This window comes from Zea mays, chromosome 1 (genome assembly GCF_902167145.1).
Source record: "Zea mays cultivar B73 chromosome 1, Zm-B73-REFERENCE-NAM-5.0, whole genome shotgun sequence".
NCBI lineage: Eukaryota > Viridiplantae > Streptophyta > Magnoliopsida > Poales > Poaceae > Zea > Zea mays.
In genome coordinates, this window is record NC_050096.1 from 300,296,459 (window position 1) to 300,307,103 (window position 10,645).

Consider the following 10,645-nt stretch of genomic DNA (forward strand, 5'->3'; position numbering starts at 1 on the left):
GGCATATGTTGAGCACCAATTTGAGCGCGCGGACGGTCCGGCCATGAGGCCGGACGGTCCGCGGTCCGGACGGTCCGCGCCTGTGGGCCGGACGGTCCGCGCGTGCGCAGAACAGATTAGGGTTCCGAGTTTTGTGCTACGGTTGTTAGCTAAAATCATGGGATAAGCTCGGAAATTAGTTTGTAAAGGGTCCAGCCCCCCTCCTCTATAAATAGAGAGGTATACGGCCGATTTGTAATCATCAATCGAATCAATACAACTTCTATTTCGCATTTTACCTTAGGAGTAGTTATAGTTTAGCCCTAGTTTAGCCTTCCAATCCCCAAATTCTCCGCCTCTCCTCGACTCTACGTCGATTAGAGGAGTCTAGGTCGGTCTACCCGAGCCTAGACACCACCTAGGATCTCTCCTCCCCGACGGGGTCCCTCCCGGGAGCGAGATCCAGGCGCCGCCGGTGATCCTCCGCCGCCCCTGCGCACGCGCGGACCGTCCGGCCTTAGGGCGCGGACCGTCCGGCCTTAGGGCGCGGACCGTCCGGCCGTCAGGCAGGGAACCCGAGCTCCTGCACCAGGTCGCGGACCGTCCGGCCCTGCGCCGCGGACCGTCCGCGCCTGACCAGAGAGCACCGCCGCCTCGCGCCAGGTCGCGGACCGTCCGGCCCTGGGCCGCGGACCGTCCGCGCCTGACCAGAGAGCACCGCCGCTGGTTCTCTTGAGTAATTGGCGCCTCCAAAAAGGCGTCAACACCAACCCATTCACAATTAAAACTCATCACAACCCACCAAAATAAGCCCATTTCTTAAACCCATCTAAAATACCCGCTTACATCCACCCCGTTTGCAGGCCTACAAGAGGTGCATGTCGTAATTATGCAACACCATTATACTAGGATCCCTTAAATGGTTTGGTACCCCAATCTACTTTGATTTTTGTGACTGCTCTTGCAACTTAGCAGACATGTGGATCCTTCCCATTGTCATCTTACTACAATTCAAAATTTTCATTATTCTAGCAGCATCAAACAACAATTTTAGCACCAAACAACATGCCATGGGTGGAAATTAAAAATGGGAATTTAAGGTAGTGTATTGAATTCGGATGACTCATATATTAGATATCCATCACATAACGGGTATGGATACTGGATATACCCGCGGATAATAAATTCTATGGCACTATACTCATGCTCGATGGATAATTACCCGTGATTATTTGCCTATACCCATACCTAGTGGGGGGCAATGAATATTACATGTCTTATATATCAATAGAAAACTATCTCCGTTCTCGAATATTTGTTGTTTGATAGTTTATTTTTGAACTAAACAGCGACACATTAAAAAGAACGGAGAGAGTAATAATCTATTGCCGCTAATTAACTAGAATACTTTCTTTCTATGCGCACGTGAATTCCTGTACTTGCCGTATTCAGTATTGTTGTTTACATAAATTTGAAATAGTGACTGAATATAAAAGCTGCTCGAGACATCCTTACGTGAAATCCAATTCTGAATTCCGAGTCTAAATTCCAATTCTGAATTCCGAGTCTAAATTCCAACATCCAAACGCACTGTTAATGGATTCACTGTGAAGCAGAACTGGCAGGCAGGGGCGGATCTATGACGCGGTCCACCCAGGCCGTGGCCAGAGCGTAGCTCATATAAGCTCTATTTGTTCAAGTTCAAAGTGATCATGATGAGAAAGAGGAGCAAAAATTCAGTAGGCCCGATCAAGATAAAAAAGAAAATAGTGAAATCTAGTAGGCCCGAATTGAACTGCTAACCAACATTTGACACAGAGGATATATATTATTCATGCGCTCGCTCACACTGGGAGAAAGCGCTCTATGGCGGTCTGACGACAACATACAAGAAGCCTGCCAAGAAATACAGCACCCTGCATCCTAATTAGCAACACATGTACGTGCATGCTCTATTCCACAAGCTCTCAGGCACTGGCTGGAACGGATGCAGGGTCGATCATCCCAGCCAGAAACGCGACGAAGATGCACACCATCAGCAGGCCGATTATCGCAGCCCTGATGGCGTTCTCGCAGCTATAAGGTGATGGGATCTCTTCATCCAAGTCGAAGTCCAAGTCTGTGACAGGTAACCCGTCATCAACGCTGACCAAGCGGGGCTGCTTCTTGCTCCCTTCCCCTGCCTGTATCACTGAATCATCACGAGGACTCTCACATCGCGGGCAGCTGCATTTACCGCCCAGAAACGCTGGCACAGCCTGCAGGAACTCCGCCAATGCCTTCTTGTACGAATCTCCCTCAAAACGCAACTTCTGCTTTGTAGCTGGTTTCAAGACCTGTGTAAAATTTAAGCTATGAGTACCATGTGATATTGCAATCTACCAGCAAAAAGATATTAAGTCAAACTGATCCTTCCTTTCTACAGAGCATCTTTAACTTATAGTCAGCCTTGCTGCCTTGGTTGGTTTGTATCCTGATTAGGTTACCAATTTTGGTAAAAAAAAAGTGTTGCAGGAAAATTCTGGCATCATACAGAAGTTGAAGTAGATAAATAGTGAGGTTCAAAATTTACAACAGACATGCTCACGAAGGAATCAGGTACCAGTCCCACTAACCATAACTGACCAAACAAGAACATGAAAAGCTAATTATTATCTTATCTATACAACATCACAAGACCATGAAAAGCCAATCAAAATATTTCATCACCTAAATAAAACAGGCGAAGTGGACACACAAGACAAAACCAATAGCATTAGATGCCAAGTAGGGTGTAATGATTATCTTACTTGAAGAAATGTCTGTGCAATAACTCTGACAACTGGAGGAAGACGGATGACAAACAATACCCCAAGACGATTCGGGTAGTTTTCTTGAACCACAGTGATGAACGACCTCATCATTTGCATTGGAAATCTGAATGGCGAAATCCCATGGCAATCCAGTAAAACGGTAATCCTTGAATCTTCTTCATTGATCAAATTTACAACGCCATGGTCAATTTGAGAAACTGATTTGAAAAAAAATAGTGAGATAGTAGCCACTTTTCTTGCAAACAATTAGAGGAAGCGACAGGTGAAAACAAATCTGCAGTAAGTAAAGTAGGGGACAGGAGAGCATAACAAAAGCAATATGCTAGCGTGCTAGTGCCCATTTTGTTATTCGAGTTACAGGGATCTTTATCGATTGGAGTTTCAACAGTTACAGTAAGACGTCGGTTCATGGAAATGTTTTCAAATTTCAACTAACTTCAAACCAAAAAAGAAACAAAGAGAAGGATATGTTTTGAAAAGCATTATAATGCTAAACCGAGCCTAAGAGTTCCACAACTTCCACTGATAGAAGATATGTTGGTAGCAGAAAGATCTGTTGAAAGAAGCAGAATAATGCAAGCAGGAAAAACATTGCCAACCCTACATGTGACTTTGACTGCCCAGCTCTAAACTTTGAGGCCATAATGACAATATCACATAGAGAACGATAATCATAAAAAAGAGCAGACTGTCACAAGGCCAGGTGTGAGCCCAGGGCCGAGAAGGACCAAGTGGCAATACAAGCCCAAGTGCCCAACATGTCTGTGTTTGGGCCGGACTGGACTCAGTAACTGGAGAGCATTTAGTCCTCTGGTTAGCTGAGTTGAGGATGGCGTGGAGAGTTTTGGCTTGGAGAAGACTTTGGCCAGCTGTGTCCCGACCTGGAGTGCATCGAGAGATTTTTCCTTCCACTTTCTGCTATAGAATTCTATAATCCGTGAACTTCGTGAGAGGGAGTGTCGGGAGCGGTGCTCGACGTAATACAAAATCCCAGTGTTGATTACAATTGGTATCAGATTCTTGTCGCGATCCTGGCGGATCGTATCTCCTCCGCCCGCAGTACAAGACTTGACTGCAACGTGACGTTCAAGCCATGGAGAAGAGCGTTGGTGATCTTACTGCGCTCCTGCAAGCTATGCAACTTCAAAATGAGTCCATCAAGCAGGCCTTGGATGCAAATACCGCAGTGGTGAGAGATCTCTCATCATGGAAGCCGCAGATCGAAACTGAAGTGTTGAATCTACGACAAGATGTGGGATCTCTGTCTGACAAACTGGATGAATTGATGGCTATTAAGGATCAACACCACACTGCCCCGAAGGTGTTCGATCGGGAGCCTCTGGAGCCTGGGTTTTCTCCGTCGACTTCTCTGGGATTATCTCTACATCAGGCAACTCATGGACATTCTGATCATCACCATGCACCCCTTCACCAGAGCAATGGACTTGGGGTGGTGACCACCCTGACTCCACCTCCGGTCACAGTTACTTCCAAAATCTCGCCTCAGGAAGCTTTTCGTACCCCACTTGTTCATCCGATAGATCCTTATTTGTCACCATACCAGCCTCGTTTAGCTGCAGCCTTACCCCAACTTATTTTTCCCCCATTTGATGGACATCATCCAAAGATGTGGAAAGCTAAGTGTTAGTCGTATTTTGATGTGTTTGCCATACCCTGGAAACTTTGGGTTAAGATTGCCACGATGCATTTCGTTGAGTCAGCTGTGTTTTGGTTACAGTCATCTGATCCTGTTTTACGTTTGACACCCTGGCCTGAGTTCTGTGCTGCAGTTTGTGCTCGGTTCGAACGTGATCAGCACAACTCTCTTATTAGACAGTTCTTCCATATTAGACAAAATGATACGGTAACTGATTATGTTGAACAGTTCGACACTCTTATGCATCAGATACTTGCACATGATCCCCTGTTTAGTGTTTCTGCTATTGTAAAAATAGATTCATAGATGGTCTTACACCTGAGATTCGTGCCATAGTCTTTATTCACTTGCATTGTTACAGGAAGAACTGTCGACATCTAGTGGAAATGCTACTACAGCTCTTAAGCAACCAAGCCGATCTCTGATTACTGGGAATTCTTCATCAGTGGTGGCTCAGTCAGATGGTCAGCGTAAACAGCAACCAATGGTAGCCAACAGTTTGGGAGGACTGACCAAATCTGGGACTGATGAGCGTAAAGCTTCGGTTCTGATGGCTTACCGTAAAGCTAAAGGTCTTTGCTACAAGTGTGGTCTTCATTGGGGTCCAACACACAAATGCAGTGACACAGTTCCATTACATATCGTGGAAAAGTTGTGGCAGCTGTTGGATCAGCCTGTCTCTCCAGATAACTCACATGTCAGTCAAGAGGATTCGGGAAATGACTTAATGGTGTTATCCTTTCATGCTGTACATGGCACTGAAGCTCCTCAGACCATAAAACTGATGGCAACTTTGTTTTCCAAGAAAGTATTGATGCCTCGGGGAGCTCTTCCTCCTTCATCAGTCAACCCTTAGTCGCCTTGGGTCCTCCATTGATTCCTCTCACTAATTCAGTTCAAGTCAAGGTGGCCAATGGACAGTTGCTGTCTTGTACCCATTATCTACCCCAATGCAAAGTGAGTTTGTCTGGCCATGTTTTTTTTCTATCAACCTTAAGGTTCTTCCTTTGCAATGCTACAATGTTATATTGGGTATGGATTGATTATCTTCACATAGTCCTATGGAGATTCATTGGCAAGATAAGTGGTTAGCCTTTACTCATGAACAGCAGAGAGTGGTTCTTCATGGCCAGTTGTCTGATACTTCAATGGTGGAGCAGATCTCAGTATGCCAGCTGTATCACTTAGACAAATTGGATGAACTTTGGTGCACAATTGAGTTACAACAGATTTCTGACCAACAATCCCATACCAGTCTACCACACGAGATTCAAAGTCTTATTCAAGAATTTGCCTCATTGTTTGACCAACCCAATAGGTTGCCACCTCCTAGGTGCCATTGTCATACAATTCCCTTGATTCAGGAGCAACACCTTTTTCGGTTAAGGCCTTACAGATACAACCCAGCTCAGAAAGATGAGATTGAACGCCAAATTGCAGATTTGCTTCACAAAGGAATGATTCAGCCGAGCTGCAGCCCATTTGTTTCACCAATTATTCTAGCTCGAAAGAAGACCGGCGATTCGAGGCTCTGTGTTGACTGTCGTCGTTTAAATGCCCTCACTATAAAAAATAAGTATCCTTTTCCAGTTTCTGCTATAGAATTCTGTAATCTGTGAACTTCGTGAGGGAGAGTACCGGGAGCAGTGCTCGACGTAATACAAAACCCCAGTGTTGATTACAAAAACCTAATGGTGGAGGCTCCCACATGAGTGGGCAAGCACCCTCCCCGGCAAATACGAAGAGGCTGCTTCGAACCCACAACCTGAAGACTCAGTGGGACAACTCTCATCACTGCACCAGGTCTGCCCTTCTATAAAGAATAATAATCATCACGAACATAGACAAAATTAGACACAACAGTTTGAGAAATTACCTACTGCTTGCCCGAAACGGGGTCTATCATGAGGAGGTATGCTAGAGCATGCAAGTCCAAGACGAACTACTAAACAAGGCCGAAGCATCGTGTCAAACCCATGCCAAAAGACTAAGTGAGACCATCTATCAAGTTCTTGCAATGTAAGTATGTGAAATGTTTCCCTCCAATGAATTGTCTTCTTAACCGAAGAGAGTAAACTTTGAAAGTCGCCATTTGCAGCAACATAAAATCTGCGTAACTCATCTTCAGTAAACCTGAAACATCCATCTAGACTCAGTTGTGTGGAACCAGGATGCTCATTTCAGGCATGTGCTAGCGTCCTAATAAAGGCAACTTGATTAAAAGACTACTGCATATTGTGGCAATAGACCAATAGCATTCATAAGGAAATGATATTATATATCTTCTTTATTTGTAATAGCATTCATAATAGCATTGCAAGCAAGATCAAAAGATTACCAACATAATATAACTACTGTGTAGAATTCATTAGATTGAGAACTTAGAAGCTGCATCTATCCTCACACAGACAACATAAACAGTAACGTATTTCTGCACTGCTATCAAAGTTCTCTTATTAAGGATAAACTGATGTCTCCATATTCAGAAATACAGTAAAAACACTGCAAAATGTACAAAGAACGTTTTTGCCTGGTGCATAGTGTTTCAGATCTTAACTCAAGGACAAATACTCCAACAGTTACAAATAAAGAATATAGCAGAAAGTCACCTCTCAGGCAAAGTGATGCCTTGCTTCTCAAGCTCCCTGAAAAGTAACACAAGCCAGTTCTCTTGCACGATTTCCTTTGTGCCATCAGCAGCATCGCTAAAACAAGTCAAACCCACCGTGTTATTAAACAAGGCAGACTTCTTTTTGTTAAGGGTATATTTGGTAGTTAGGACTGTAAATGAGGCATTGACATAAGTATCCAGGGAGGTGCCTTGCCCCCAAATCTATGTACTCTATATAGTATATATATACTACCCGAGAGGGTCAATGCAATACATCCGCACATTATGTGCAATCCTTCCTGGTTACACTTTTCATACCACTATCTAATTACTGTGATATAATGCCAAAAGAACTAGAATAGTATGATAGCATGATTCAACGACAGGAAACCAGCAAAGAACTGTTTAAACTAAGAGATATTTATTGTCTTATTTGATTGTTTCTCATGTTTTAACTAACCTTGTGCCAGAAGTTGACGCCAATTCATTTGTTTCGGAAGGTGTCTCAGAATGTTCTGTATTGTTATCTGGTTCATCATCATGCTTGGAAGACAGCTCACTTACTGTTGTTGTGACTGACAGAAACAACAGTGGCATGGATAGTTTCTGCAGTAGAGAACAGATCATCAGTTACTTGGAGCTGTTTTTGGGGGGAAATAAAATGCTGTTTTCAAATCTGTTATGCAACTCATTCAAGTATCCAACGATGTATTGATGAGACAATATACAAATGAGATTTGATTGACATCTACAACACACTCATCACATGAATTTTACCTGGGATATTTGGATTCCACAGTAAGTACAGATTATCTTGTGAAGTGCTACGGTGTATATTAACTAAGACATGTCCATTTTTTGTCACTGTTCTAAAAATTAGCTGCATATAGCCCTCTCAATGGTGACTATGACCTAGGTGCCACCTTGCTTAGCGCTTACCACATTTTAGGAAAATGTTTTTGATTTCATAATCTGTCTAGAAGCCCAGGTGATGCTTCAAGGAGCTCATTGTGCAAAACACCCAATGCCTCAAAACAAACTCCTAGTCTTATGCGGTTATGCCAGCTCTAAGTTAAGTAGAATTCTTCATATATTAACAAGAGTGTGACACAGAACATTTCACTACAGATTAACTCTGGGCCAGTCATGGTTGGACTTGGCATGGGCTCAAAGGACGGGTCAAGGCTACAAAAAATAAAACATGCAATTGAGAAAACACCTAAAATAGTGCTCTTCTTGCTGTAGTGTTGAAACTAAAAAAAAAGTCTGCTCAGAATGGAAAAAAATTGAGCATCCTAAGAACCTATTGACAAGATAATGCTGCCAGATCTATGTTCATTTCTAGAGAAAACTGTTCCTAGTCACCATGTTCGGAACACAAATAAACTATATAACTTACATCATAACCAAACATGTTATTAAGATTGTGAGTAAATGAGACAATGCTGACATACTACAGTACCATGATCAACTCAGTAGAAAGAAGGTAGTAAATGTTCAAATAAAATAGCATTCCCTCTCCCTCATCTATTTTCATTTATGTCAAGGAATAATTCAATATCTAAGCACATGGTATTTGTTAAAGCACTACTATTTTTGAAAAATAAGGAGCATCCATCTTGGAGAGCTGAGAAATCAAATAACCTGAATTCCCTGCACGAGAAATCCGAGCGGTGCCCATCTTTGGATCCAGCTAAATGGAGGATACACAAGGATCTGCAATGCTTGAACAGAATTCCATATGAAAGGGCATCTTGTTTTAGAAACTCTTCTCACTGCCTCAAGAGCAACGACCTTGATCAGAAATGATGCCACATGGCCTATTGAACCCCCACCCAAGATCAGTTGCTTCGATGGCACAATGCGGTTCACACACTTAGGTGAAATGGCCTTTGCTGGTGAAGCAACCAGCGTGCCCTGATACTTCTTGTCATTGCCTGCTTGACTTGAAGGTTGCAAGTGCTTGCTTGCATTCGCCATTGCTTCGAAGCAAAAGCAGAGGCAGAAGACAGGCCCTGCTATTCACATGTACCACCAGCTTCAGCAAAAAACAAACCAGGTGCCTCTAACCACTGCAGAAATATCATGAACAGGAGCATAATAAATGTGTAGCAATAAGCACAATGCATACCAACAGCTGAATTAGCAACCAAGGAAGAACATACCGAATACACCTAAATACATGATGACCACCAAAAGAAACAAGTAATAAAAGGTGTCTTCAGGCCTAAACCGAGCAATTATGATGTCCTAGTATAAGCTGAATTAGAGGTTCACACGAAGTGCGCATTGTTCACTCGCTCAGCACACAGAAAGGCGGACTTAACGAGGGGGTGGGGTTTCAGTTGGTTGAGACCCAATCTATTTGGAAAATAACAGCTATTACTACAAACCCGCCAGCCACCAGCCACCATCCACCAAACAAATGCTTAGCTAACCGCAATGATGGAGGGATTCCACTATACATCCCGGCAAGACTGATCTAGATTAGATCGCTGAATGGTCACATCGTATACAGTTATACACTAAGATGAGATCTCACGAAGCATGCACACACAAAAAAAACGCACTCGTGGAACAATCCGCCATCCCGAGTGATCCAGCATCCAGCCGTCCTTCCTTACCGACAAACGAAGAAATCAACCCAAACACAGCTGGGCCTCCAAGCGACTCCGGCCTCCGCGCCGCGCCGCAAAAGGAGGCGAGGAGGAAGACGGCTCCAGGATAAACTCCCTCCAGGTGGTCCGCGCCGGCGGAAGGAGACCTGCTCACCGGCCGCTATTTAGGGCTGGAATGCCCCTCGGATCGGGAAACGGCCGCGGATCTGAGGGAGTGTCGGGGACGCAAGCGGGAGAAGTGAGGAACACGAACACTCCCGCGGCCGCCGCGCGGGGGAAGAGGAGAAAGAGATGCGTGGGCGGAGTCGGGGCAGAAGAACAGAGACAGAGACAGAGACAGAGACAGGTCGCGGCTCAGAGGAAAAGTGTGCGATCGTGTCCCTTCTCGTGCTACGCGTGGGCGTGGTGGTTCGTCCGCGGGCGCTGCGGCGTGGGCCTAGCCCAGAGGACCATACCATACCAGACGACCACTGGAGTGGGTTCCGCCGGACCCCGTAGGGTACTGGATGGATGCTCCGAGGCTGGAGCGGAGCTGGATTCGTCGCGGTCGTGACGTGCGAACGTAGACAGAGCCCAGTTCATCATTGGCAATACAGCAACGGTTAGACCTTTGAAATTTTTCGGGCCGGCCCAAAAACCGGATGTTTTGGTAGGAGGGAAAAAATCACGTACGGGTGTCGGATGATCTGTTCCTTGGCCTGTTTTACAAATGAACCAAAAATATATTTCTCTATCTCTATATCTACTATTATAATACACATTTTCAGATAGAATCGTGCACGGAACCGTTTTCACCGTCGTCTATCTCCCCACGCGCTCCACCCCGCCCTGCGGCCCCTCCCCACCGACTTCCACGCCAGCTGCACGTCGCGTCGTCGCCCGCACAACCGCCTCCGCGTACTCTGTGCCACTAAACTCGGCAACGACCACCCGCTCCCCTAGCTCCGCCCGCTATAAATCGCTTGGA

General features: G+C 44.9%; 1 protein-coding gene across 3 annotated transcripts; it reads right to left on the reverse strand.

Annotated features, from left to right (window-relative positions):
* Positions 1–1,673: 1,673 nt before the first annotated feature.
* Positions 1,674–10,185, reverse strand: LOC100285414 (CRAL/TRIO domain containing protein). 3 transcript variants are annotated; one of them, XM_008681800.4, is made up of 7 exons: positions 9,685–10,185; positions 8,705–9,075; positions 7,521–7,666; positions 7,059–7,154; positions 6,326–6,582; positions 2,769–2,989; positions 1,674–2,315 (listed from the first exon to the last, which is right to left on the reverse strand). In XM_008681800.4, exons 2-7 carry the CDS (start codon positions 9,038–9,040, stop codon positions 1,947–1,949), a joined length of 1,425 nt encoding a protein of 474 aa, XP_008680022.1. In that variant the 5' UTR covers positions 9,041–9,075; positions 9,685–10,185; the 3' UTR covers positions 1,674–1,946. The 3 variants fall into 3 exon arrangements, with proteins under 3 accessions (XP_008680022.1, XP_008680014.1, NP_001151779.1); XM_008681792.4 differs by having other exon boundaries at positions 8,705–9,132; NM_001158307.1 differs by having other exon boundaries at positions 1,708–2,315; positions 8,705–9,078; positions 9,685–9,960.
* Between the last annotated feature and the right edge of the window lie 460 nt (positions 10,186–10,645).

What these genes read in the sequence shown, in the direction of transcription:
- LOC100285414 (XM_008681800.4), bottom strand. Translation starts at nt 9,040, where the DNA reads ATGGCGAATGCAAGCAAGCACTTGCAACCTTCAAGTCAAGCAGGCAAT. An exon ending in TTCTCGTGCAGGGAATTCAG is followed by an intron (nt 7,667 to 8,704) that starts GTTATTTGATTT and finishes TCTCTACTGCAG; the next exon opens with AAACTATCCATGCCACTGTT. An exon ending in GGCATCACTTTGCCTGAGAG is followed by an intron (nt 6,583 to 7,058) that starts GTGACTTTCTGC and finishes TGGATGTTTCAG; the next exon opens with GTTTACTGAAGATGAGTTAC.